At 52.0% G+C, this 27,665-nt stretch overlaps 9 protein-coding genes across 9 annotated transcripts; 7 read left to right on the forward strand and 2 right to left on the reverse strand.

Annotated features, from left to right (window-relative positions):
* Positions 1–1,134: 1,134 nt before the first annotated feature.
* Positions 1,135–2,204, forward strand: CkaCkLH20_11432 (uncharacterized protein; the record flags this gene model as incomplete). Its single annotated transcript, XM_038894146.1, has 4 exons — positions 1,135–1,366; positions 1,433–1,669; positions 1,727–2,029; positions 2,080–2,204. The coding sequence occupies 4 exons, from the start codon at positions 1,135–1,137 to the stop codon at positions 2,202–2,204; spliced, it is 897 nt and encodes a 298-aa protein (XP_038740476.1).
* A 2,353-nt stretch (positions 2,205–4,557) lies between these two features.
* CkaCkLH20_11433 (uncharacterized protein) lies at positions 4,558–5,002 on the forward strand (the record flags this gene model as incomplete). The annotated part of the gene is made up of 3 exons (XM_038894147.1): positions 4,558–4,794; positions 4,854–4,884; positions 4,938–5,002. The coding sequence occupies 3 exons, from the start codon at positions 4,558–4,560 to the stop codon at positions 5,000–5,002; spliced, it is 333 nt and encodes a 110-aa protein (XP_038740477.1).
* A 433-nt stretch (positions 5,003–5,435) lies between these two features.
* On the forward strand, positions 5,436–6,927 carry CkaCkLH20_11434 (uncharacterized protein; the record flags this gene model as incomplete). The annotated part of the gene is made up of 2 exons (XM_038894148.1): positions 5,436–6,824; positions 6,886–6,927. The coding sequence occupies 2 exons, from the start codon at positions 5,436–5,438 to the stop codon at positions 6,925–6,927; spliced, it is 1,431 nt and encodes a 476-aa protein (XP_038740478.1).
* A 1,043-nt stretch (positions 6,928–7,970) lies between these two features.
* On the reverse strand, positions 7,971–10,849 carry CkaCkLH20_11435 (ATPase; the record flags this gene model as incomplete). Its single annotated transcript, XM_038894149.1, has 7 exons — positions 7,971–8,176; positions 8,234–8,506; positions 8,563–8,766; positions 8,833–9,075; positions 9,134–9,388; positions 9,464–10,578; positions 10,806–10,849. 7 exons carry the CDS (start codon positions 10,847–10,849, stop codon positions 7,971–7,973), a joined length of 2,340 nt encoding a protein of 779 aa, XP_038740479.1.
* Positions 10,850–13,418: 2,569 nt separating this feature from the next.
* Positions 13,419–14,468, forward strand: CkaCkLH20_11436 (methyltransferase domain-containing protein; the record flags this gene model as incomplete). The annotated part of the gene is made up of 1 exon (XM_038894150.1): positions 13,419–14,468. One exon carries the CDS (start codon positions 13,419–13,421, stop codon positions 14,466–14,468), a length of 1,050 nt encoding a protein of 349 aa, XP_038740480.1.
* A 1,412-nt stretch (positions 14,469–15,880) lies between these two features.
* CkaCkLH20_11437 (uncharacterized protein) lies at positions 15,881–18,053 on the forward strand (the record flags this gene model as incomplete). The annotated part of the gene is made up of 2 exons (XM_038894151.1): positions 15,881–16,267; positions 16,326–18,053. The coding sequence occupies 2 exons, from the start codon at positions 15,881–15,883 to the stop codon at positions 18,051–18,053; spliced, it is 2,115 nt and encodes a 704-aa protein (XP_038740481.1).
* A 480-nt stretch (positions 18,054–18,533) lies between these two features.
* On the forward strand, positions 18,534–20,211 carry CkaCkLH20_11438 (carboxylesterase; the record flags this gene model as incomplete). The annotated part of the gene is made up of 3 exons (XM_038894152.1): positions 18,534–18,987; positions 19,043–19,632; positions 19,681–20,211. 3 exons carry the CDS (start codon positions 18,534–18,536, stop codon positions 20,209–20,211), a joined length of 1,575 nt encoding a protein of 524 aa, XP_038740482.1.
* Positions 20,212–20,963: 752 nt separating this feature from the next.
* Positions 20,964–21,458, forward strand: CkaCkLH20_11439 (uncharacterized protein; the record flags this gene model as incomplete). The annotated part of the gene is made up of 1 exon (XM_038894153.1): positions 20,964–21,458. The coding sequence occupies one exon, from the start codon at positions 20,964–20,966 to the stop codon at positions 21,456–21,458; it is 495 nt and encodes a 164-aa protein (XP_038740483.1).
* Positions 21,459–22,196: 738 nt separating this feature from the next.
* On the reverse strand, positions 22,197–24,400 carry CkaCkLH20_11440 (cellulose synthase (udp-forming) family; the record flags this gene model as incomplete). The annotated part of the gene is made up of 5 exons (XM_038894154.1): positions 22,197–22,672; positions 22,722–22,915; positions 22,968–24,031; positions 24,084–24,185; positions 24,257–24,400. The coding sequence occupies 5 exons, from the start codon at positions 24,398–24,400 to the stop codon at positions 22,197–22,199; spliced, it is 1,980 nt and encodes a 659-aa protein (XP_038740484.1).
* Positions 24,401–27,665: the final 3,265 nt, after the last annotated feature.

Consider the following 27,665-nt stretch of genomic DNA (forward strand, 5'->3'; position numbering starts at 1 on the left):
GATGTGACACAGTGTTGTAACCCATCCGTTCTCTGCAGAAGCGGCCATTGGCACAAGACCAGACGCTTTTCACGGCATCGGCTGAACCACTATTGGTAGGCACGGGTAGGTGTATGCAGGATAATCCGAATAGCGCATGGTATATGTGACAATCTACTTGGATCACCCGAAAGTTGCCCAGCCCCGAACCGATGCTTTTCTCGTCCGGGACCCCCTCCGGATGACCAGACGGGGGAGACGGCTGCGGACGGCGGAGGCGGGATGGCAATATGAATATGAAGGGGCGCCGGGGGGTTGCATGTCGTCAATGCGGTCGACTGACATGGCAAAACTCAATTGCAAACAAAACAGAAGTAAAAACAGCAAACTGACCTCGGTTACTCCGCACGTTTGTGACTGATTGATAGGATATTTGTAGTATATTGCGTGGCTCAAGCCATGTGCACATGTTTAAGGGGAAGGGAAACGAATGCGGGAGGGAAGTCGGGGAGCTCGGCCGGCCCCTCTCTCCCGCACCCGAGGAACCATCCCTCCCTCCATCACGTCACTCACCACACAACCCTTACCTATCCACCTCATGTATCAGCCGGAAGAGCTCTCTCTTGACAGCTCGTAGACTTCACCATACCTCGAGACGGACAGCTGGATCATCTGAAGATGAGTTGTTTTCGAGAAGAATTGATGATTACTTACAGCGCTTTGACGCCGTGTTTTCCACGGTCGGTATCGCTATCGTATCCGTTTTCCGAAGCTCGTCTACTCGGCCTGCACGTTTTCCATGGTGTTCGTCGAGCCACCGAAACTTCGGCACTACATCAAAGATGAGTCGAGTCAATGCCGGCCAGCTTTTTCATAGCTCAACGCCGCAAAGTATGCCCGAATCAGGAAGATTTATGTATACAGTTGGATGATTCCTGGTCGTAGACGTCTAGAACAGTCACTCTTTGACGGTCGTCTCACTGCTGAGGATACTTTTGCCGATTGCTTGATCATGAGCTTGTGATGAGTTCGAACTGAGTTAGGACGACGAAGGTGTATTTAACCACTCGTATCTCCTTCCACTACATGCACTAGGAGCCGGCAGCAGACTAGCATCTTTATTCTCATTGTAATTTCTTATCATAATTGGCAATCATGACTTCCGTTCTGCAGATGAACAGCGCCGATAGCGCTAAGCCCGCTAATGCTGCCAACGGCGGCGATAAGAACTCATACCTCGCGATGGTCGGCGATGCCAAAGCCGAGGTAGAACGTCTTCAAGTCCAGCACCGCTGGATTCAGATGTGTCTTAAGGACAGAATCGCCTTTGCCCCAGTTGACCTGAAGAAAGAAGGGCTAAAGGTCCTCGACATGGGCTGCGCCGATGGTACGCTATTCCCGTGGCCCGTTACACTCAACAAGAGAAGGCTTTTCCATTGACGCGCAATTCCAGGCACGCTCCTCAGGGACCTACAGAAACAAGTCCCACCCTCAGCCGAACTGGTTGGCGCCGATGTTTCAACTGTCTTCATGCCCACGTCAGCTCAGGGCAACATCAGCTACGTAACCCAGGACGCATGCGATCCACCCGCGGGCGACCTCAAGGGCAAGTTCGACATGACCCATGTCCGCAACGTCCTTCACAGCACCAGCCGGTCTGGCGTTGAGAAGGCCGTGGCGAACCTTGCCGGTGAGCTTCTTTCCGCCACTCACATCACATTCCGGTTTTGATGCTGACTGTGATAAGAAACCCTGGCGCCGGGCGGCTGGCTGCAGGCCATGGAGTTGGATGTCTCTACTGAGCACCCGGACCAGCCCCAGGCCCTCAAGGATGTCATCAAGATCATTGGCACCATGATGGAGAAGGCGGGCATGGATCGCGGCTACCAGCAGAAACTTCCCGGCGCCTTTAAGAAAGCCGGTCTGGAGAACGTGACCATGGAAAAGGTCAATTGTGGGGTTGGGAGAGTCCATGCCAATGATGAGGATATGAGGCGGTCCATTGAGCCCTTCATGCGGACGATACCGCTGGTCACTGGACAGGCCAAAGGTAAGTCACCCTACCTTCTGAAGGACATTATTTACTGAGATGCATCTTAGTTATGTGCCCTGAGATCCCTGCGTCGTTTTTTGAGGGCTTGCAGGAGAGATACATCAAGGATATGACGGAGAAGGGAGGATTCTTCCCGGGATTCATCGTCTACGGGCAGAAGCCAAGAGAGTAGCATTGTCTCCTGCTCACCTTCCTGTCGAGACGATCATTCGGAGTATGTCGGGCTGTGACTGTGATGCTCATTGAACTCATAGGGATTTGTGAAGATTATCCAGAGTAGATTACGTGCTGAGGTCATCCTCTAATTTGATGAGAGACGGGTCCGATTATTATACAAATCATCAAGTTTCATCAACAATGACGGTGAATTTCTTCCGAGGTCAACGTAAAGATTGCTGTTCTCGTGGAACATGTCATTGTAGTTGGGTTCTTGCAGTATTCTCGAATGGCTTGTGAACCTTTCCGCTCTTTATTGGAAAGAGGTCCTGTTGAATGCGAACAGTGATTTGTGTCTCATCTCATTCTCACAAACTCACTCAACTGCCGTTGGTATACTTGAAGAAAATGTAAACTGCTTGAGCTCCGTCAGAGCAAAGACGACAGTCCAAGCACGTACGTACTCAGGGCATCTCTGCGATCAAACGCTGTTGTGCATGACTGAGAAATCTCATTCATTTCTCCAGAGAATGACTGATAGAGACTTCCACTTACCTCAGTGCGAGAGCGCTCGCTCACCTTCGGAACAGAGTCCGACTGATGTCACACACGTGTGACTTAGGGCCATTGAGAATCACTATTGCAATGCTCTGAGTAACCATTAACCAGTGCCCTCGTTAAAGTCCGGCCTAAGTCTGAGTATGTTCGTGTTGCGGCCAGGTACGTTACACTAGACGTCACACAACATTGGTGTAGCGTCGGCAGCCGCCAAACACCCCTCACCCAGAACCGTTCTTAAAGAAACGCAATCCGCTCAAATCCAGACTCTGCAGGGAGAGAAAACATGAAATCCTGCAGCAGACCAGTGGAGATTTTCTGAGGCAGACGAATTTGTCTCGGGAATCTTTGCTGCACCTCTGCACCTTCCATGGCTTCCTCTCGCGGAGGGCTGTGCGGGTTCGAGGTGACATTTCCTCACTCACATTCTCTGGCTTCAAAAGCATTACGATGTGTTCAATCTACCGCACATGCCGTAGAGTATCGCCTATGGAAGACAGATTATCCTCCGGAAATGTTGAAACAACGTTCTTGAACATGCGGGCTCTTCTGTTCTCGTATTCATACCGCCGCTTGACCTTCGTCCGCCAAGAAGGAGTCTATCGACAAAGAACACAATCAGAGGTTCTGTACTCCTCACGCAAGGGACAGGATGAATCGTACAACACGATAACGATGGCAGCTACACGAGTCTTTTCAGGATATCTTCCTCTCGTATTTAGTATCACCCACTGCGACCCTTCCGTCTCCGAGCTCATCCCTCTTTTTCGACTTTCATGGCTACTCTACTGCGCTTTTGAACACCTCTCTGGTCAAGGAATTGAGGTTTTTCTCTTCAGCACTGAGACTAAAATGGACGGTGGATTGTCGTTGTTCCGATTGCTGGGCCGTGGACTGCTCTATTACATCGTCTTGGCACTTGTGGTCGACGTATGTGAAGCACGAGGCATAGGTGATCCCCCCAACTCCGTCAATCAACTGTCTTGATTATCTAACTCTCCTGAGCAGATAACCGACAAAACCGAGACGCCTCTGAGGATGCTGCTACTGCGATTGCAAACGAGCAGACGAGTCTTTCGCTCTCTGCCACTGAGGGTGGCAGAGTTATCACGAGTCTCATAACGACTCATGTTTTGATCACCCTTCCCTACACCACCGTCTCTGGTATTGTACCTCCAACAGAACCGAGCCCGGTACCCAGCAGCCAAAGCCTACTTTCGACGAGTACGTTGGAAAATGCTCAGTCTTCCAGCTTGATTGTCGCCTCATCCAGCGCTCTTACGGGAAGCCCTCAAGAAAGTCAATCGTCCAGCTTGATTGCCGCCCCTTCTAGTATCAACACCCAACAATCTGAGCCTCCGAAACCCGGTGCAAGCTCAAGTTCAACTGCAGTTGCAGATCAGACACCGTCGACTCCTGTAGGCGTCCAACCCACGACGATCCAGCCTTCTTCTTCTTCCACGAGCTTACAGCTCTCCGAGGTTTCCAGCCTGCCTCAGTCTTCTGCTCCTTCGTCTCGAGACGGCGATAGCACAGCTTCGAGTACTCAACCACAGGGAGGCAGCGAGTCGGCGAGTGATAGTACTGGGAACAATCAGAGTACCACTCCAAACGATGGTGCTGCTTCAACCGCCAATCCTGCTTCTTCCAACCCTACCTCTTCCAATGTTGCCTCCTCAAATTCCCCAGATGCCTCTGCGCCAGCATCATCGACCACAGCTCAGCCTGCAAGCAGCATAACAAGCAATGTTGTTTCTACGACCACGTCATCGAGCTCTTCTTCTACGTCAGACCCTGGCGACTTTACCGTCATGCTCATAACCGCAACCCAACCGCCACCGGATGGCAAAGATCCCACAACTTCCGTTACATGGGCTTCTTCCGAAGTCACCGAGACAACTACGTCGAATGGGATTATCCTGCCCATCATCCGCCCTGTTTGGGTTTGCAACGCCATTCAGATTTTATGTCATCCTCAATGCCTCATTCCTTTCTTTGGATGCGGAGGCATCAATCTTCCTGGGCCTTTAGGCTTTCCGTGGGCTACGGTATGCTCGGTCGCGTTCTCTTGATGCCTTCAATGTTTGAATACTAATTTGTTTATCAGCCACCGCCACTGCCGCCCCGGCAAAAGCCACGTAAGGGCCAGCCTACAGATCCTGAAGACCCCGATGATCCTGAACCATCTGAGACCCCTACAAGTACTACATCTTCATCATCCTGTACCGCTACGACGACCGTCTTTCCGAAATGTGACCAGCGATGCTACGCCAGTCCGGTCACTACAATCGGCGGGTCTACGAGTTTCACCACGACGTGTAGTACGGCGACTTGCCAGCCAACTGTGGTCTGCAGCACGACCGTCGAAACCACTACAACCACAACTGTCTCTACACAGACGCCCGAGCCAACTGACTGGTTCTGCGCAGCAGACTCGGGGCCTTGCTCAAGTTGTCAGACATCACCTGGGTTATCTAAACGGGATTCGAAGAGAAAGGCGGCTTGGAATCCACCCAATGACCCGGACTTGACCAATGCACCAGACGGACTCACCCATCCGGATACTTGGCCCCAAGAAAAGGGAGTTTGGGGGGCTCATGTCTGGGACCAAGTCCAACACTTCTGCACGGGTGACAAAGAACTACGAGCATGGACGGATCCCAATGGTATAGAACCACCCATAACCAAGATGACCGGCTTTTCAACAATGCGAGAGGCGGAATTCGGCGACAAGGGAATCATTGGTGGCACTGGTCCTCTTTGGGGCTGCAGCGCGCTCGTGATCATCACCAAGCGCGGAACCTACACCAGTCATAACTGGCAGATCCCCAATTTCTCGCCAGGTCACATGAACTTACCTGATGGATTCTACGATCAAAACACGGAATTCCACAACGGGGTGGAGAAGTTCCTTGAAGAGGGTACCGGCGATGAAGAGAACAGCTTTTTGGGTATCAGGCAACTGAAGGAGAGAACACACATTTTTGACAACATTCCCAAGGACACACTGAAAATCCTGATTTTCACCGGCTCAAGCACCGCTGGGATTCCTTTCAGGCGGAAACCCACAACAGAAAAGTTCGACATCCTAGCCTTAGACAAAGTCAACCGGTGGAAGGAATGGATTGTCAGGCTTGGGTTTCCAAGCGACAAGATCGAGATCTTTGCTTACAACAAAGGACCAAAGTACTGGCCAAAGTTTGACGAGCATCCTGATAACCACGAAACAAAGATGACTATGGCTTACAAGCATCCGGATAGCATGATGATGTGGTGGAGCTCGGAAACACTTGATGGCCTCGTGCATTGGCATTATCACCCAAACCATCTCACAAGCTCAGGAACCCGCCAGCCTACCATCAGAGTCTGGTATGAAAGGTTCCTCATGTTCGAGGAGTCCTGGTGTCTGCCTGGTACAGGGTCCGTTGCAGCTCGTCAGAACGGCGGCTCTGGCTCCTGTCCTATGCCGCCAAGGTCTTCCAAGCCTGCTCAATCCGCCTCCGCGTCCGCCTCGGCCAGCAACTCCGCAGCAACCTCCAAAGCCTCCGGTATATCAACCAAAGAATCCGCTGTGTCCCATACAAGTAATCCAACGGTCTCCACTTCATCGCAAGACAGCAAGACCACCTCCAGCGGACCGGGGACATCAGGCCCGAAGAGCTCGAGTTCCGTCGCCGTCCCATCCGCCATTCCAGGCCCTGGCGATGGCAAATCGTTCAACCGTGTGGTGAATATCGATCAAGAAGTCTACTATAAGGAGTACGAGAAGATCGCAAAACATACCGCCACTATCGAAATACTCGAAATCACACAGCACAAGAAAGAGCCACTAATCAGTGCCAAAGACATGAAGAACAACGGGCCGGTCGATTTACCTCACGAGCTCAACATCATTGATCAAACAGGATCCCAGCTGAAAATCAACTTCCTGCTAGAGATGGGCCACAACGTTGAGTTCCAGGCAAAGAGGAAGAACAAACTCACGTCTTGGAGCTTGACAAATGCCAGTGCGCCGGTTTGGCTGGATCGTGATAAGCCTTGGTGCGAGATGACCAGGTTGAAAGTCGACGCCAACAAGGTAAGAAAGCTTCTCTTTCCAGTGACGTGCAAAGTCGTGACTAACGTTTCCCGCCTTTTAGAAACAACTCTCTAGGAGCAACACTTGCTGGTATAGTACGTAGAAACACCGGCACGAGTGGACTGGATAGGCAAAGATGACAACTCTACAAGGTTTGCCGCGGACCAGGCATCTGTTCTTGCAATTTGTGGAGAGAATAATTGTAACAAAATCATTTCCCATCAAATGTTCCTTCGCTTGTATCTCTCTTCAACTTTGCTTAGCCTCAAAGAGACATGGATGCCGCTGAGACCATACGAAATGAGCCCTGATCATAGATTTCAAGAGTGTCGCTAAAATGTTGCAAGCCCAAAGCAATACTTGCTGCGTGTCCATTTCGTGTTGTCTCTAGCACGCCACTGGAGGGGCAAACTCGTAGCATGTAGAACCGGAACAGCACCAGGCCCAGCCATCTCGGCAGACCGTGTTCTCAGGCTGGCATCCCGCAGCTTGACGCCCTTGGATGACTTCGGGAGCAGCAAACGCAAAGCTGACCGTGGCCAGCAAAAGATAAAGACTCAGTCTCGCCATTTCGATCTTGGGTTGTTAGCTTCGGCAGTTCAGCTTTGAGTGGAAGTACCGATCTTACATCGTAGGGCCGTTTGAATGTGGAGAGATGACGGATTTGACTGACAGATGTGGAAAGCAGAGAGATATTTGCCAATGCTTGGTGATGTTCCGGGGACCCAAGTGTGAGCCAACTGAAGGGGGTTTGGTCAGATTTATACTCTCACAACAACTCGGACTTCGATCCAAGGACTGCACAAAACTTTCCCCTTATAGGAAGGTGTCTCTGAAGGATTAGAAGATTACTCTTGGCAACTGCACATCGCAAAGATACTCGGTATGAATATGCGACCTGCCTGGATCCTTCAATCCAAACATGTCTAAACCGCGCTAGTCTGGTCATCCACAAGGCATCCCAGGATGACGGAGCCGTCGACGATAGGACAGGAGTCACTTAATCGTTCAACTAGTAAGGATTACTTCAAGCTACCGGTAGCTCGTCACAAACATCCGGTGAGACGTTGTCAGCGCCACAAATCGTTTATTATATTGACGTGTCATAAGAATACCAAGGCTTCGTACTCAACCCATGCTAGACCATTATTTGCCTCCATCATAGCTGTCCAATCTCTCGTACCTATGCTCCGCTCTCTTCCCCTCGTCCCTCCGGTGAAGATCATCCAAGTATCCCTTGAAGTCCTTCGATAACTCAATGACTGCTTTTAGATGATAATCTTTCACCATAATCTTCCCTTCACTGTCCTTTTCCGCATCGTATTCAGCCAGCGCAACAGCTGTCTGGAACGCTAGATGAAGTGATCGTCAATGATTGCTCGTATCAGATGCCCGCCTATTGCACTTACCATTTCTGATCTCTCTTCCGTTCCATTTAATACCATGCTTCTGCGTAGCTTCAATGTACTCCTTAGCGTCGATAGTAAGGCGAATTGTCTCTCCTCTCTCCCGTGCCAACTTCGCGATGAAAGTCCTCCACACTTTTTGACGCTCATCGTCGGTGAAGTCCGGGTAGTACAGCTGAACATGGATGCGTGAGATGAAGGCATCGTCAAATGATCCCACTCGATTTGTCGTGAGAAAGAGAATGCCATCATAAAACTCGAGAGCCCTCAAAAAGCCTACACAACCCAGTCAGCATAACTTGAGGAAAGTAGGCGTGCGCAAGTATTCTCACCCGCAACCAGGCTATTGCGAGTTAAATCTGACGTCGTTCGGCGTTCCATGAAAATGTCCGCTTCGTCGATGAGTAGAACGGCGCCCCAAGTCATGGCTCTCTTAAAGCTGGCTGTGAGATTGTATTCCACCTCCTTAGGATCAGTTCCAATATCGCTGCTGGTCAGAATCATCAGGGGCCGTTTAGCAAACTCTGCGATGCATTCTGATTACGGGTCTCTGTCAGTAAACGGCCTCAGGTGCTGGTTAAGTATCCTGGGTTAATCTTTACCTGCAGTATATGTCTTTCCCACGCCTGGCTTGCCATGCAAAAGAAAAATTAGTCCGCTTCCTTTTCCTCGAATAAAGTCTGCACTCCAACGTTCGTTATGCAGTGGTTTTCCATCCCGGCTGACTCTGGCGAAGCTCTTGGAGAGAGCTTTCAAAGTTTTCAGGCGGTGTTCACTCATGACCAAGTGGCTGATCATATTCTCATCAAACTCTGCTTCTGAGAGATTCTTAATGTGAACGCGTTCTGAATGGTGTCAGCTTCGTGATCAACCTGCCAAGATAACAAGTGCAGATCTACATACCCCAACTCCGGGTTCTGAACATGTACGCCACTACCGACGTGGGAAAGAGGAGATACTGGTGATTGCTCAGAGTATTGCTTGTGACAATGAAGAGAAAGTCGCTGAAAGCGGTCTTCACATCTCTCTTCTGGTTCCCTTCGCTTCGGCTCTTCTGACACACGTTGCAGGTGCATCCGCTCACCCAGTTTCGTACGCCTTCGTCACCGATCGTCACGGGTGTCTGATCACGGAATTGAGAGTGATAGCTATCGACGTCTATCATCACCAGACCATTAATCTGCAGCTGTAAGGAAAACATAACTCATTGACTGGGATTGGGTTGAGACTCACCTCGTTGTGTGGGAAATCCGCTGCCCTTCCCTTGTGTTGGTAGCTTCTTAATTCCATCTTTCATGCACTCATCGCTGTTGGGATCGATGAACCTGACTTCTTCGGTTCTGGTGGCATCGGGTTTCTCTCCATCAAATGCTACCCAGGTCGTTGCGGGACCCCATACTCGCTCAATGTAATGATCTTCGTAGTTGAGCCGCCATTTCCTGGCTTCCCAGGCCACTGGAGGGTTTTCGAACACCCCTCCGGTAACGGAGTGAATGACGAATGCCTCCCAACCTTCGTAGAGCTGTTCATCTCTTTCCAAGAATGTGACGCCTGGTTTCAACGCAACCCATCGCCATTCAAAGGTGGAAAATCCACGTTTGTTGCGCTCCTGCTCTTCTCGGACACCGGCCATCACATGATCGTCGAGGAACTGAAGCAAGATGCGAAGATGCTCTGCGGCATCCTTCTCTCTGGCGCAAAGGTCGCTTTCTAGCTTCGACAAGCAGTCAAGCCGGAACTGCTGTAGCTCATCGTAATGATGAACGAGGATCGGGTAAGGTTTTCGAATGCTGATGTACTCGCCCGAGAGATCCTGGTCGGGGTAGTATTTCACCACTGATTGTAACGCGTTGATGAGAGCCAAGGAGTGAATCCGAAGGCTCTGAATTGGAAGCGACTGGGAGTTGACGGCCAGAGATGTGTTCGCATCAAGTGATTGAGACACCACTTTGTATGTTGTCACAACCTCGAAGATAGGCCCGTCATTTTGGTCGATAACAGGCTCGCTCTCTTTATCCGGCACCTTTTCGGCGATCAAATCGCTTGTCCATCGATTCCGATACTCAATACGATAACCAATCCAGGGCTTCTTCGGCTCTCCGTCGTCGCCGGCGGTGAGGTATTTCTGGAAGGTTTCTTCCTCTTCTTCTTGTGAGCTCTCTTTTACTCTCTCCGTCTTCGATGATAGCTCTTCTTCCACATCATTCGCGACCACGGTGCCCAAAGGCCCGATGCATGTGGGTGCCATTGTCGCCGACATCTCGTACGCGTGATATGATTTCACGAACCTGGTAAACTCGAAACAGAGATCTTTATGGAACAAGCCGTAGAATGTGTCCTTTTGATTCCTGTGCGATAATTGATCAGGCGGCCAATGGGCTGACAGCACGGGCGGGGGTAACGCGCAGATTGCAGCTCAGCTGCAACGTCAGCGTCATGTTGATTCAAGAGGGGCTTTGGACGAATGAATTCAATCAAAACACTGCTGGTGTCTTGCTAAGCCTCAGCCGCAGATGCGGATCCGGGGCGCGAAGCCTGGTCATCTCTGTCCCACTCGTTGATTCCGAAGCCATACCTCTGACCGAGATCGTACGGAACATCGGCAGCGGTCCAGATCATATGACCGCAGCTTGGTCTTGCAAACCCTAAGCCGAGTCTTTGTTCATCTCGTAACAACTAGTTGTTGCTATGTCAGATTCAAACGACGCCACAGATGCGCGCAATCTAGTCCGCGCGTACAGTTTCGAAGTTGAAGAACGCTTACCTCCCGACAGCAGCGCGCAATCTCTTGCTCACGTATTGGCAACACACCAAGAAAGTCAGCAAGATGCCTCCGATCCATGGCGACGCTTTTTCGAGCCTCTAGACACGGGTGAGCGGTCTAGGTAATCATCTTCGTGGGCCATGCGACGGGCTTCAGCAGCTGATATGAACATAGGGAAGACAATGCGATCACCAGGGTGATTGCCGTTGAAACGAAACAGCTTCGGGAGAAATGGACGGCTTTCGTCGATGCAACTCCCGCATCGGATCGGCCCAATTTCCTGACATCAGAGCCGACCATGAAAGGGGTGATTGATACCGTCCAAGAAATCCAACAAACGTGGGACTTGAAGCGGAAAAGTGGCCGGCTCACAAAAGCCAAGAGGTTCTTCCACAAGTTTTGCAGCACTTTACACTCTCATAAGCTGTTGTTAGAGGTTCTGCCGTCGGGAAATGAGTATGTTTCGATCTTCACGGGAACGCTAAATGTGGTGATTCAGGTAAATGACACTCGATGGTCTCAATAGCTCTTTCATTTATGTGACTGAACACTAACTCATCAACACATGTCAGGCGAGTGCGAACCACGAGAAGATTTCTGAGGGTCTATCAGAAGCACTCTGCACAATGAGTCAACATGTCAACAATTGTAAGGCGGACCTTGACATGTTCAACATGGAGGACATGCAAAGTCTCATCGCAGAGCTTTACGCCCACATCTTCATCCTGCTGACAAGCGTGATGGACTGGATGATGAAGAAGAGGGTCAAACGGCTACTCGACTCTTTCAACGACGATATACCCAGCGTTTTCGAAAGTGAGATGGAGAAGATCAAAGGGATATCAGACCAAGTGCGGAACCTGGCTGCGCAGAAGTCCCGAGCTGAGCTGAGATCGGCGAGACTGACTACTGAGAGCTCTGCAAGAGACATCCGTCTAGGCTTGGAGGGTGAGGAACGTCATCAAGCTGAGATGAAGCATTATGCACAGAGTATTTTGCGAGAACAGGGTCGAATTTCAGCTCTTTGGAGTGCCGAGAAAGAACAGCAGCTGGCTGACAGCATCGTCAATATGCTGGAAGAAAGAGCCATCCGCTGGCTAGAGAGTAGCCGCATGCTTTCAAATTCTCGACAATCGCTTGAATCAGTGACTCTTCACTCACTGGGTTCGTCCACTGCACATAGTGAGAGAGCGTCTTTGCCATTTGAAGAAGTTGACCTGGCTCACCTTTGCACTTAGTATCCGAGTATACCGCAGAAGATATTTCCATGAGCTCCCGCCATCTCGAAGACTATTTTCACCGAGACCGGTTGCGACTTTCCGGGAACATCTTTGACCCTGTCATAGTACAGCCGGAGTCTTTCAGAAAGATCACTGACTGGGTGAAAGCATCTCCTCCCCAGCTACTATGGTTCGAAGGTCCCTCGCTTGAAACCGACGAGCTCGACAATCCCTTGACAATGATTGCTGCGACTGTCATCGAATTGGCGGAACAGTCGAAATTACCCATCATTTCATACTTTTGCGAACTACGCCGAGGAGAAGAGCTGCGATCAGGTAACAACACCAAAGAAATACAGGCGATGATGTCTGTGACCTACGCTCTCATCAGACAGCTGGTTGAGCTTCTTCCACCATTGCTTCAAACTGGAGTAGACCTTACAGAGAAACGCTTCCAATTTCTTGATGGATCAATCGAGACCTGGAGATCTGCTCTTTCAGTTCTCGAAGATCTCGGCCGTCTCATTCCGGTTCCAATCCTTTGCGTCCTTGACGGCCTTCAGTGGCTCAACGACCGAAGCACCGACAGATACCTCTCCGAGTTTCTCAAAATACTGCATGGCTATAACTGGAAGGCTCTTTTATTGTCCACGGGAAGATCAGTGGTTTTGCGGAATGACTTGACCACATCGGAAACTTTCGCAATCGACATTAGGAAGGGATTCGGGGATGGGGTTGCTTTGGGTAGACAGGACTTAGATTGATACTGGAAATGATAATATCTCTCCTCCATGGTGGCTCACACACAACGTTCTCACTTCACGCCTGTGAGGTTTTAAAATGCTGGTCACTGATCAGAAGTGCACATTGATCGTCATGTTTACTATCACCCTCCTCGGCAACTTCCAATTTGGGAGTATGCCCCATAATTACTATCATCTGTTACACGTTTCTTCATATCCTGCGGGCTGTGGTTATTGTCCACACGGCCAATGATGTTATCACGTTGGTGCCAACAATACTCAGAGCGCAGGGGGGCAACCAGCGGTGGGATGACCCTGGAAAAGAGGGGTAGAACAGACACATCCACAGAAACCAGTGCTTCTTCTCTCCTTGCTTCTGAACTCTTCTCTCTTTCTCTCACGAGTCAGGAACTCTCGATACATCGAGTACTAGTTGATTCATCGACGTCTAGTGCCTTACGATGGCCGATCCTCAGCAACCCCAGCCCAGAACCGAACGGCCCGCGCCGTCTGCCATCCCAGTCGATGACCCGGCCGAAGCCCACCTCGAAGCAGAAGCCGACGAGAACGACACATCCTCGGTCGGCGGACTATCCATAGATGAGTCCCAGGCTTCCCTGCGATCCAGCATGCTCGAATACCGTCGCGAGAACGGACGCACTTACCACACCATGAGTGATGGCAAGTACGTGTTACCAAACGACGAATTGGAACAAGAGCGCCTGGATATTCTTAACCATATGTGGATGTTGGTGTGGGATGGAAAGTTCTGCTTATGCCCCAAAAACAAAGGCGCCAAAAGGGTTCTTGATATTGGTACTGGCACTGGAGTATGGGCCATGGACTACGCCGATGAACACCCCGAAGCACAAGTCATTGGCGCGGATTTGAGCCCTATTCAACCATCGTTTGTTCCAACCAACTGCTCATTTGAGGTCGACGACCTTGAGAAAGAGTGGACGTGGTCCGAGCCATTCGACTTCGTTTTCGCCCGCAACATGCTGGGCTCTTTTGCCGACTGGCCAGCTGTTATTGAACAGGCCTACAACAACCTTGAGCCTGGTGGTTATTTTGAAATCCATGATACCATACACCCAGTCCTTTCCGACGATGGTACCGTCAAGGACGATGATCCCATATCGCAATGGTCACGCTACATTGTGGAGGCATGCGACAAGATGGGTCGACCTGTTACCATTGGCCGCCAGCTTTCTCAATTACTCGAAGAAGCGGGATTTGAAGGGATAACAGAAACGAAATTCAAGGCTCCTATGTCAAGTTGGCCGAAAGATCCCAAGTGGAAGGAAGTTGGCTCCTGGGTTCAGGCTTCGTTGTTACCTGGACTCGAGGGACTCTCACTCGCCCTATTCACCCGTATCCTGGACTGGACCCGTGAGGAAACACTGGTCTTCTGTGCTCAGGTCAGGGACGATGTGAAGAACAAGAAGCTCCATGGATATTGGGATGGAGTTTCCGTATACGGCCGCAAGCCCTTTCCTAAGGATGCATGAGGGAGAATAGAAGTCGTTAAACAACTGTTCACATCACTTGTCAGTTTCTTATTTTGGTATTGTTGTATTACGAGAGGCGGCAAACTTCCAGTTTCATACACTTCAGTTCATAGGTTTCATTTCATATCGATTTAAGGTTTTATCCATAGAAACGAATTCCCCGGCCTTTCGTTTTTTACGGCCGTGGAGAGTATAAGGTAATGGAGAAAAACCTCATGAAAGTGAAAAATATACGACCCTAGGTGTCTTTCAGCTCACTTGACTGCGTATACCTCAAAACCTTGTGTATGAATATTCTCAGAGCTCCTTGACTGCATAACTGGTCTTCGATCTCACCTTTAAATAAGTTTCAAATCACTGGGTTCATTAAGAAAAGTCTCGTACGATTGAGACCATATGTTATCGTCATCGTGTCAATATTCGTGTAGCAAAAAGATGCATATTCATGCTCTTCATTGAGCGTGAATCTCCTCGGTGTTGAATGTAACACCAACCATCTTCGGTGTTGATCGTTACCTAATTGGTTCACAATCTGTGCAAAGCCCCCAAGCTCCGTACAGAATTTCCAACCCCTTGCCAAACACCCAGGTCACTGTGTCTGACAACGCAGCGAAGATCCCAAATTCGACCCCAATCGACATCATAAAACATTGTCTGACCTGCAGATGCAGTGGAACTCGCCAGGCAGAAGCGAAAGGAGTTGAGACCACAATGAAGGGCTCCCGTTGGCCGAATCGAACGGCCCCATACGAGCGGCTGACAGCACCGCAGCCACCCATGCCGCGCTCAGCGCGCAAGTCTTAAGAACATAAATCGTAGCGTTTGAGCTCAGGATACTAGAGCACACCTATTAAGTCTCAATCCTATTTGCAAAAATACTCTTCTACTCTTATTCAGGATGTGATTTACAGAGTACTGCTATCGCGCGATACGCTGGACTTAGCACTCAGTTGTTGTGCCGTAGCACTTGGTTCCAAAGACCGCGACTTTTTATCCTAGCAGATAAGGGGAAGATCCGACCCTTAATAGATGGGTCGCCTATCAAATGTGTCCTGTAGATACCTAGCATACTAGGATAAAAACCTCCACTGTGGCCTTTGGAACCAACAAGTGCTACGATATGTTGCATTGGGCTAATTAGAGCTTCTTGTTTAGGTTCAGATCCACCCACACAGGCAAACAGGCAAGACAGCCGATCTCACAGGTAGCCTTGAACAAGAACATAAGAGCAAGCTCGACTCACAAGTCACGGCCACTACAGCCTGATCTTTTGCTCGCAGCTCAGCGGCTGTGAAAATGCAGTGGAATATTCAAATTGCTTGAGAGTCCGTCATTTCTACTCCTATGGCCCTAGTGACTGGGACGAGTTGCAAAAAACACCACCATCAAAGCCATCGATTGACTCAATCAGAATGAGTACCGATCAGCGCGCCGTATCTCCTATGTCCAGCCTGGCCGTCGACCATCGAGAGTCGCTTCCAGACCGGCCACAGCCCTCACCGAGATCTAGCCTCAATCGACCTCGCGATGGTGAGGTCGGAGGGACTAGGTCTGAGAGAGTGCCATCTCCAGATATTTCGTCGCACGGAGCTGGCGAATACTCTTCCGTTCCGACTGACGAGAAACCGGCCGATGATGTTCAGCCGCGCAACAGTAATTTGGGATTCGCGACGATTCTCGCAGACGTCACTTCGATCATCTTTCCAGTGGGCGTCGTCGTTTTCACCGTACTGGTATTCCGCTTGAACGGCTCCGAGGTCGGCGATAACCTGCGAGATTGGCGGAGCGCCATCAACGTGGTACGAGAAGATTCTTCTTCATCGAATCTTTTTGCCACAGAAAGCTAACATTCCCCAGTTCGCCACTCTCTTCCCTATTCTCTACGCGTCTGTCGTGGGGCGCCTCATGTTCGAGTTTGCCCGATGGCGGCTCGAAAGCGGTGCCACGCTGGGTTTCCTCGAGCAGCTCATGGGAAGCAGAACCGTGGGCTCAACCGTGACCACCATCTTCGCGCTTCGGTCGCTGAACATCCTGGCGATTGGCCTGTTGCTCATCTGGTCCATCTCGCCCATCGGAGCGCAGGCTATCTTGCGCATGTTAGAGACCCAAACACAGCCCATCGTTGAGCCTACGAATATTACATACTTCAACAACCGAGCACTACCTGAGAGCATCTTTTTCAGATTGCCGCCGAGCACGTCTGATGACGGCAATAGTCATGCGCTGTTCGCCAGCTTGGCGACACTCTACACCATTCTCATTTCAACGCCGAAAGACATCAAGAGTGAAACGATGGACCTCTGGGGAAATGTCAAGATACCAGTTCTGGACTCGGATTCGGCCGAATGGAAGGACATCCCAGATAATTCCACGGATATTCAGTACTATTCTCTGACCGGAATCCCCATCAGATCTACAGGTGCCGGCAACACGACTCTCTCTCTTGAATCCAGCCACATCCACGTCGACTGTCCAACCGCCAACAGATTCATTTACTCACCCTCAGCAGCCCAAAAATGGAAAGACATCAAAGCAAACGTAACCGGTACGGGTGGCCTTCTTTCACCGACGGAGAATGGAACGTGGATCGGGCTTGATTCCAACAGCACCAGCAGCAGAGACATCCCTGCGCAGTGGTCGATTGCGATGAACAGGTGGGCCGACGACCTCTGGTATCCCTTGTGGACGGAACCCAACAGATCTCTGGATATTTTCGCCAACGAGACGAACATCGAAGCCGGCCCGACTGAACTCCTCCTTCGAATCAACCTGCCGGCAAACACGTTCCAGAGGACGCCCAACCAGATAGAGATCACCTGCAGCATCAAGCAGCAATACGTCGAATCCAACGTCAGCTGTTCGAGCACGGGCAGCCAACGCGACTGCAAAGTCATCGCCCAACGCCCGTCTCAAAAGGCGCACGCGCCGGAGGACATAACACAGCTCTCCTTCTTCCAGGAGTTCATCTGGGTTGCCAGGGAGCTGCCCATCGCCACGGGTAGACCCCTATCCGGCATGACCGACCCGTCTCTCTTCTACCTCAAAGATCCCACCTTTGAGAGCTTCTCAAACGGGTCGTCGGTAGGGATCCAAGATATCGACGAGCGTGACGTCGGACCGCGTTTCGGACAGCTGCTCAACACGTACGTGTCCCTTAGCCAGCTTTCCGGCTCGATAACGAACGCCGGCAAAAACGATGCCGTGGCGCTCGCGTCCAATATCACGACGCATGAAGCGCTTTCGACGACTTCGACTCAGATATACGTTGTTTCCCAGCTGTGGATCGGCCTTTGCTTCTTCTCGACGTGCGTACTCGTCATTGCCGGTATCCTCGGCGTCGTCATTACTCATCTGACGTATGGCCCCGAGACACTGGGCTACGTGTCGACGATGATTCGGCATTCCAAGTTTGTCGAGATCCCGCGGAAGACGGATTGGTTGGATGGATCGGACCTTACGAACAAGCTGAAGGGGGCTCGTCTTCGGTTCGGATACACGCGCCAGGACGACGCTGCAGATCCAGTTCTGGCTGTTGGACATGAGCAGAAAACGGATCGCATCAAAGACTTTGTCGTCAGAAAGTAGCTGTTTGCTCTCTTATCCGATCTTTTAAACCATGATGCTGTTAGACTTAATGATATCTTGTTACGAGGTCGAATCATAGTGAGCTAGCAAAGCAAACGATGGCTTTTTCGAACCAAGCAACCCGAGCGTCGCCGCCACAAGCTCTCCTCCTTGTCTGAGTTGACCAGTGTTTGGCTTCCACACTACCTTGAAAATATCTGCCTTGGCGATGAAGCTAATCTGCTTGTGCATGATCTCATCGAGAATAACGGTCACCTTAGGCTGATTTCGCTGCGGCTTGATTTCCAAGCAGAGCCTAGCGGCGCAGGGGGCTGGTGGTTTAGCTCGACAGGCTGCATATCACAACAGCAATCTACGATGCAGAGCGGAGAGGGTCCGGTAAGCACAACGCAACAATGTGACAATCCCACCACAAAGCGATTTCATACTCTACTCTCATCAATCCCTTCAATTTCACTCTTCCACTTCACAGAGACCGTCATGATGCGCCTCGCGGCCGTCGCATCAGCCTTTGCGGCCCTCATCAGTCTCATCCAGGCAACGCCAACGTGCCACCAGAATCCCCTGACGGTGAAAACGACGAATGGACTCATCACCGGCCATCCCGCATCAAATACCTCGACGGTACTCGAGTTCCTAGGCATCCCCTACGCAAAACCCCCAACCGGCGCCCTTCGCTTCGCGCCGCCTGAGAGGTTCACCGACAATGGCACCTACACCGCGTCCAACTTCGGCTTCGACTGTCCACTCTCGCCGTCACGCAGAGTGGACTACCCCGATATGACACCCCAAGCACAGCGAATCATCGCATACTTCGCCTCGGGGTCCGGAACACCTCAGCACGAAGATTGCCTTACTTTGAACATCTGGTCGCACCCTTCTCCAAAATCCGAATCGGCAAAGAAACCAGTGATCGTCTTCTTCTACGGCGGACGTGAGTAGCCTTCCAAACCCCGTCATCTGCCACCACTCACTCACGGAACCCGCAGGCTTCGCAATCGGCAACACAAACAGCCCCTTCTACAACGGCAAATACTTCGCCCAGGCCCAAGACGTCGTCGTCGTGACGGTAAACTACCGCGTCAACATCTTCGGCTTCCCCGGCGCCCCGGGACACCCGCAGAACCTCGGCCTGCGAGACCAGCGCGCCGCGGTGGAGTGGCTCCGCGACAACGTCGCCGGTTTCGGCGGGGATCCGGACGGTATCACCATCGCGGGCCAGTCCTCCGGGGGCGTGAGTGTCGATTACTGGGCGTACGCGTACGGGGATGATCCGATCGTGAAGGGCCTGATCGCGCCTTCGGGCAACGCGTTTAGTTTCCCGCTGAATAGTCCGGAGATGCCGGCGCGGAATTGGGATGCGGTTGTCGAGGCTGTGAACTGCACGGGAGGCGAGGATGTGATGGGTTGTATGCGTGAGAGGAGGTGGGAGGATATCAAAGCCGCCGCTGCTGCTGTAAGGCCGACGGCGAGTAGTAGCGTCCTCCGATCCATCCCGTCTTTCTATCCCGTGGTCGACAACGAGATTGTATTCCCTGACTACGTATCTCTCACCCAATCCGGGAACTTCTCCAAGCTCGTAAGTCAACCCATCATCACTCTCTCCCTGATGCTAACAAACATCCAGCCCATCTTATTCGGAAACAACGACAACGAGGACGGCTACTACAGAATCCCCGCCTACGCCAACGGCATCGTCCCGACCCCGGCGCAAGTGACCTCCTTCCTCCTCGAATCCTTCACTTGTCCCAACACGTACCAAGCCTCCGCCCGCCTCGCGCAGGGCGTGCCCGCCTGGGTCTACCGCTACTTCGGCGACTGGGACAACACGCGCCTCTTCCCGACCAGCGGCGCCTACCACGGCGTCGACCTGCACATGGTCTTCGGGGCGTCGGGGGACGTGAGCGGGATCCCGCCGTCGGGGCCGCAGAGGCGGATGACGGAGCTGATGCAGCGCGCGTGGGCGGCGTTCGCGGGTGATCCTGAGAAAGGGCTGAGTGATGTTCTCGGGTGGCCTAGGTTTGAGCCGGAAGAGGAGTCGTTGGTGTTGTTGGCGGAGGGGAATGAGCCCGGGGCGAGGTTTGTGAGGCCTGGGGAGTATGATGGGCCTTGCTCGACTGTTACTATGGGTGCTCTGGCGACGGCGACGCCTTCGTGAGGTAAATAGGTTCGATGACTCACGTATGAGGTTTTCCCGGTAGACTACACGGAATATGTGGGTATGAGTATCGGAGATGGGTTTAGACTCTCCGGATTCCACGGTCTGTCTACCAAGGTACGGCTACGCCGGGCTTGATGAGATTCTTTGCTGCCTACTCGACGCCCGGCCAACTAAAAAGAAACCAGCAGTCTACTTTTCAATTTCAGTCTCAAACACTGCCTAATTTCGCAATATGTGTTCCGATTGAACATGAATTCTAGGAGAGTTCTAAAGTTCATGTTCAAGCTTCGCTGAATCTGGAAAGTAAATATCATATATAACCTTCTGGAGACAGCATTTACCTAACCACCTGAGCTTGAATGTGAATTCCACAACTCTCATGCCCGGTGGTTGTATCCGATTCAAAATTTGCCAATCAATCAGGCTTTCATCGAATAGCCATCCATCTCCGAAACAAAGAAACTCACAACCTCAAGGTTCCAGTCCATTGTCAGTAACCTAGAACAATGCCGCAGTATAGCTCAAAGGGTCGTGACGCCGGGACAGCGAAAAAACCAGAGACTTACACCTCAATCACCAATCTCCGAAAGTCTGATCGAGTGATCTGTTCCTCGGAGAACGTCAAAAGAATATGTATATATACCCACTCCCGTTCCCCCCAAGAAGAGATATTTTCTATAGTTCCAGACACACATCAACCATCCTCAACCCAACCAAACAAAACCAAACAACCCAAGACATCATCCAAGATGTCCACCCTTACAAAGTTCTCAGACCTCTTCGACGAGTCCCAGCTCTACACCATGGCACTCCTCATCATCATCCTCACCTACCTCGCCCTCGGCGTCGTCATCTACCGCATCTTCTCCCCCCGCCGCGCACACCCCCTCGACATCGAGTCGACCGCTTCCAAGCTCGAGGAGGGCTGCTACCGGGACATCTACCAGGACTTCAACTCTCCTTCCGAGAAATCCTACACGTCCCCCACCAAAACCACCACCAACAACCTCTACCGGGATTGTCCCTGCAAAACCCTCATCGACGCAATCACCACGACCCCGTACAAGTCCCCCGAGTTCTCGTTCGAGAAGATCTATGGAGACCGCCAAGCCGCCGCTGAACGCAAGAAGAACGCCCCGGTCGGCGACGTCATCACTCGTCCCCTCAGTACCTTCAGCACGCAGAGGGTGTATGGGGGTGTCGACGGGTTTGGGAAGGATTGGCCTCCTCTGGCTCGCCTCTGAGCTCAACGTTGCGGAAGACGACGAACTCGTGATTACAGGTGGAAAGGCTGTCGACTACTGTACCGAAGTTGAGGAACAAGTTCAACGACAAGACAGCAACTGGTCTCTCAGAACTACTCAGCCGGGTGGTGAAAGAGTTTCAATGTCTGGATGGGTGCCTAAAGTATCCTCTTTCATGCTATCAGAATACTCAAACCTAAAACGAGTGGACGCAGGGAAGAGGGACCACAAAGAAGAAAAGATATGGTTGGGTTTGGTCACGGGCTCTTGAGGAAGATACCCCCAGGAGCTCTACTATACTTTGTCATTCAGGACTTAGTTGGAACATCAATGGAGACAAGACATTATACATATATAAGATCATTCATGTTGTCCCAAATTGAGACCAACGTTGCGTTCAATTGATGACGCAAGACTATGCAATATTATTAACAGAAAGCGGCGCTTAACCTGTACCCTGCGCTCGCCTTATCCATCGTGATATACAAGAATCCCGACGGTATGTATGCTGCCGAAGCTGCGTGAGTGTGCTTGCACTGCGCCGTCTGGCACGCGTGCGATAGTCTAAGTCAAATGGTAGAGGCCGTTTCCATGCGGTCAACACCCCTGATGCCAACCCTCGTCATCGAATCAAGTACCCTGACGCCAAGTGCCATGTATAATGTGAGGTTTCGTCCACGAACACCCCCCTTGTCTTTCTCCTCCAACACACAAACATATGGGTATCCAGACGTCCTGCTACCAGTTGCAGAACATAAAGTAGTGATTGACGAAGAAGTTGTAGACGTTGATGATGATAAGGGGAAGCGGGTGGTACCATGGAAAGCCGTTGATAATACGCCATGTGACCACACCGACCATAGCGCCAGTCACCAAAATGGTCCACGAGATGCAGAGAATACGCATGTTGCGGTACTTGTTGCTCTTGTGGGCTTTGGCGTCACCTGAGGCGGCCCAGAGGAGTTCGATGTTGAAAAGGCGGTCTTTGATGGCGGTGAGGTACGCGTAGCTCTGAATCGTGACGACGTGCTGGACGTTGAAGCCATACTTTGCCTTCGCCCATACACGCATTAGAATTACGCCGTACAGGATACTCGGGATGGCGAAGGCCAAGTTCCAGAACTTGAACCACTCAGGACGAATGGCAAGCAGGAGAGTACCGGCGATGGGAGCAAGGAAAATGTTGAGTGAGACAGCAGAGTAGTAAAGGAAGCCTGGAGCTCGTTAGCACGGGAATGACTGATCAGGTTTGTTTTCACGAACCGGAAAGATAGCAGATCTTCTGCATCAAGGTGAGATTGGAAACCCAGAAGTGACCGTTGGTGAGGAGAGTGGTAGAGCCACGAGCCCAGCGCATCTGTTGAGAGAAGAAGGCTCGGGGAGAGTTCGGGCATACACCGGTGGCAAGGCAGAGAGGGATGTACTTGACGTGCCATCCGCGATCAACGGCGCCAAAGCTGTGCATGTTAGCAATCGGTCTCGATTTCCTTTCAAAAGAGCACCACCTACCCAGTATGGACGTCCTCGGAGAACCCAATTTCAGCGGTACCGCCGACCTCGACGAGAGCTTCACGTCGGTAGAGAGCGTTGCTTCCGACGCAGATAGAAGCTCCCCACTTGTTTCGGTTGACCTGGACAACACGGTAGAACAATTCCTGCGTCGCGCCGGCACCCTGTTCAACCCAGGTCTGGTCGTCGGTGACACGGAAGTACTGCGGGCTCTGGACCAGGGCCGTCTTATCGTCGCCCAAGTGCTCCACAATCAATTCCTTCACGAAGTCGGGTCGGGGGCAGAAGTCTGCATCGAAGATGGCGAAGAAGTCTCCGTTGGTTCTGGCAAAGGTCCATCGCAGATTACCAGCCTTTCGGAGGCGAGGGCGGTCGTCGCGGACAGAGTAGTTGAAACCATACTTCTCGGCCAGCGCGCGGACAGTATCCGATGCGCTGTCGTCCATGACGTGAACCTGGAGCTTGGAAGCGGGCCAGTCGATGTTGACAATGTGCTTGTAAGTGTTTTCCAGAATCTCGAGGGGTTCGGAACAGCAGGGGAGGAAAATGTCAACGGTCGGGGCGTTCTCCTCGGTGATGGGGAAGCGCTCGACGAGCTCCAAGTGAGCCTTGTAGTCCCAATCTCTTCCAATAATACCAACGGCGTACGAGATCATCAAGTAGATGCACATGGCACCAGCAAAGACGCCGTACCAGTAGAAGGCGGGCGCGGAGAGCGCAAACAGCCACATTCCGGCGCCGAGCGAGAGGAACGAAAAGACGCCAAAGACGTACAGGAGAATGCGGTTGGTGTGGACGTAGGTGAGCTTCTCGGTGTCGTTTGGGCAAACCGGTAGCACCAGAGGCGGCTCCTCCTTCGGGCAGTAGGTTGCGCGAAAGCGGTTATACAAGCGCTTGGGGAAGGAGTCTCCTGAGGAGGGCCGAAGAGCAGTCGTGTGCTTCTCGTTGGCCTTTTCGGGATCAGACACGATGGGTGGGACATGGTTGGCCTCGATGTCCGTGTCGGACGACGAGTGGTGGTGACCCTTCTCGCTGTGCACCTCTTGTGCCAATGGTGACGGTTCCTGTGCTTGGTCAGTTTGACATTCGCGATTCCAGCGGAGGACGACGACTCACAATTTCGGGTCTGCTGATGCGGTGGTTGGAAGAGTCCGCCCAGCTGGATCTTTGCCCTGATCTGTAGGGTGTGTCTGTGGGAGAGGGGCCGTGGATGGCATTCTGGGGAAAGTCAGCCTCTGGTTCGTAGGTTTGAGGCCATAGCTGGTGATTTTGGAGTATCGTCAACGTACCACGGTGAATGTCGAATCGCTGGCAAGCGACGCGACAGCGCTGGAGTCGTTATCGGTATCGAAAGGGTTCGATCCGAACGGATTAGTCGGGGGCGGGAGACCCGAGTCGGGAGAATCTCCTCGTGGAGCGAAAGAAGACGACATTATGGTATTAGGTGGCTGCGATGGCCGGAGAAAGGAAATTGAGAAGTCCTTGAGCGATGGTATGAAGAAACTGGAAGAAGTTGGTCACCGTCGGCGACCAGAGTACGCCGTGGGAGAGAGGCCAAACGAGACGGCTCCGAAAATTTGACGACCTTCCGTGATGTCGTTGTCGACGGCGGCAAACGAGGTCGGACGGGTAGGAAAGACAAACGAGCGTCAGTGGTGAACGAGTGAAGCAAGCCCGAAGTCCCAAGCGAGAGGCAAGATGTGTTGAGGTGAAGGTGAGGTGGTGAATTTGCAGGCAGGATACGCCCCTCTCAGGTGGAAGGAGGCGGAGGTGGGACAAGGCAGAAAACGGGCAGGAAGGTACGGATACGCCCGCACAACAACGACTACATCACACAGAAACAGGAGATTCAGAGACAACAGAAGGCAAAGCTGAGTGACTGGCACCAATAGGCATCGGCAAGGATCAATACCTTACCTTACTTTACACCTACAATACGGGGCTGGTGAGGATAAGGTGTGGCTCACCTCAGTCACTCCCTATCTTATTCGTTGGGTATTCGTAATGCCTGGCTGTTTTTGATGGACTTTTGCTTCCCTTCTCGCCGTGGACATCAAGCCCACTCAGATCATGGGCAATTGAATTGAGTGAGCTGGTCCAGGGTCACTGAGATACGGCGATTGGAAAGTGACATAGGTGCTTAGACTCAGGTTGTACGCCGTGGCATGATCCGACGAACGAGTTCGTGACATCAGTGCCAAGATGAAGTCAGATTGCTCGGTGCCGTTGATGTCTGCACAGCGGAGGCCCGCAGTAGGAGGATGCGACGTTACCATGTCCATGAAGCCTGCCTCAAAAGCTGCAGATGATCCGGGCCAGCTTGACCAGGTTCGACTCACCGTTAGCGGCAGCAATCAGCACATGGATGAGTGAGATGAGTGAGATGGATGAGAGACAGGGGCCAGGAGAAGAACGGAGAGGCCGGCCGGGGTATGAGAGGAACTGGTGAAGACGGCAAGAATACCAAGAAGGCAGCAATCTTGACGGAGTGGAACAGTTGATGTACTGAGTACCTCACGGATACATGTGGAAACGTGAAGCCCGAGGAGTAGATATCCGAGCAAGCCACAGTCATCATCGGCTGCCAGGGACGAGACGGGCATGATTAATTCCCGAGCCGCCGTCTTATTCAAGTAAAGTAAATAAGGCAGGTAGGTGAGGTGCTTTCCCGGAGGTTTGTTTTGCCCACGTAAAGCAGGGAAGGAAGGAAACATCCTGAAATGTGTGTGTGTGGAAGGAAAGAGCCGCCAGGTGGGCTCATCTGAGCAAGGCAAGTGGGAAGTCACATTTCAGGCAGGGGCTGCGTTTGTTAGTCTCCTGCCCAGACTGGAAAGAAGACACACAACAGCCTGCTTCATGCTTCCAAGCTTGACGGCGCCTTCCCGAGCTGCAGTTGACCCCCCACTTGATCCTTCCTCTGACAGAGCTTTCAACTTGAGGTCCTCCCTTCCTTCTCTGTAAGAAAGGGTGCAAAGGTACGTACCTCTTACACTGACTGGCAGACCCCACATCATTCGCCAATCAGAGCAGGGGTCTTGATAACCCGTATCTGCGCCTTTCTTCCTTCCTCGCGGCCGCCTCAATTTTTATCGAATTTTATTTACCTTGCACACGGGTGAAATCTCTGATATCAGCTCTTCCATGTCCTTCTGCAGAACCGATGAGCCCTGGCGGCTTCTCCGAGACAGAGAAGGCAGCCGTTGATATCAGACGCACCCTTGAAATGCGGCTTCTTGAGACAGCGCTAAATCCGAACCTCCAACCACCAGCCACCAGCTTCACCCCGCGAAACAGGCGACGAATTCCATCAAGAGACAAAGAGAAAGAGGCTGGCTTCTTCAAGCTGTTGGCTTCCGTCATGATTAAAACGCATCCGCGGTCCTCTACAGCCGTGGCGGCAGCAAACAGAGCCCACCAAGAACCGAGACATGGAAATCAGGTCTTGAATCTCGCCAAAGTACAAGCACCACCACCACGGATGCGAAATAACGTCAATGATGCAGCCTGTCTCACCCGCTGCCGTCAGGATCAGATACGGATACACTTGACACCAAACCAAACAGTGGCCCGGTGGAGGTGGATCTCGACAAACGGCACCGAGTCTGGACCACGCGTTTCTCCATCGTTTTCTTCTTCCGCCGTTCCATTTCCATTTCCCGCTACCGGACGCTACCTAATATTGGCCCGTCGCCGGAGAGAAATAAGCGTAATCGCAACAGCCTCCACCATGTAGGCTATTTCGACATCCCCATTCGTTGGCGCGTGCCCTGCTCTTGCTTCCTTTTTCTTCACTTCGGTTTGCTGCCTTGCCGCCGTCCCGCCTCCGCTGGACATCGCTGACGACTCTGTTTCTCTAGAAGCTCGGCGCGCTTCGATGACGCCCTCTTGACGCCCTCTTGACGACCGTCTTGAACGATTATGAGCTCGAAAAAGACCTCCAGATGAGTCGACCGCCTCAACTTGCAACAAAGGAGCAGCGTAGCGGCCACCGGACAGTTTCTCCCAATGATCCCAGCTCGCCCACGATCCAAGGCAGCCAGACTCGAACCAACCATCTCACCACAACGAGATTTCTCTGCCTCGAATTTCCAATCCCTCCTGATCCCGCCGACATCACCCCTGCTCCTCCGCAAACCCCGGCCGAACCCAACCAAAAAGCCTCTGCTCCACTGCCCACGCGCGCAGACGTCGACGGCCTGCGTGGCAGATCCGGTTTTCCTGTGCCGAGACCATCGCAGCAAAAGACGACCGGGCCATTCCCTGCCTCGTGTCTGACCGCCCGCCACCCGCTCACTTACACGCCAAGATAACGACAATCGACGGACGGCGTATGCCCTTCTACGGCACAGTCTCGAATCAACCGCCTAATCAGCAGAACCACATATCGAAGGATCGCACTCATGGATTCTGAGGACTTGAAGCAAAGGAAACGAGATAAAAGTGGTGCCCCCGTGATAAACGAGCAAAAGATGACCACAGCGGAGAGAGCACCAATCCTGCCGGAACATTGAAAGCACGCAACATCCTAAATCACCTTCTCATCTCGGTTCTGTTCCTGGCATGCGCGGCGGCATGGCAGCGGCAAACGTCTTTCTTCCTTTTACCTCAGTCCAGTCCGTTCCGCCCCCTCGCCTTGGACCGTTTTCTTGGTTTTCTCGGCATGGCGGCACGCGCGCCAAGGCGCCAACTCCAAGACAC

Source organism: Colletotrichum karsti (assembly GCF_011947395.1).
Source record: "Colletotrichum karsti strain CkLH20 chromosome Unknown Scaffold48, whole genome shotgun sequence".
In the NCBI taxonomy this organism is placed as follows: domain Eukaryota; kingdom Fungi; phylum Ascomycota; class Sordariomycetes; order Glomerellales; family Glomerellaceae; genus Colletotrichum; species Colletotrichum karsti.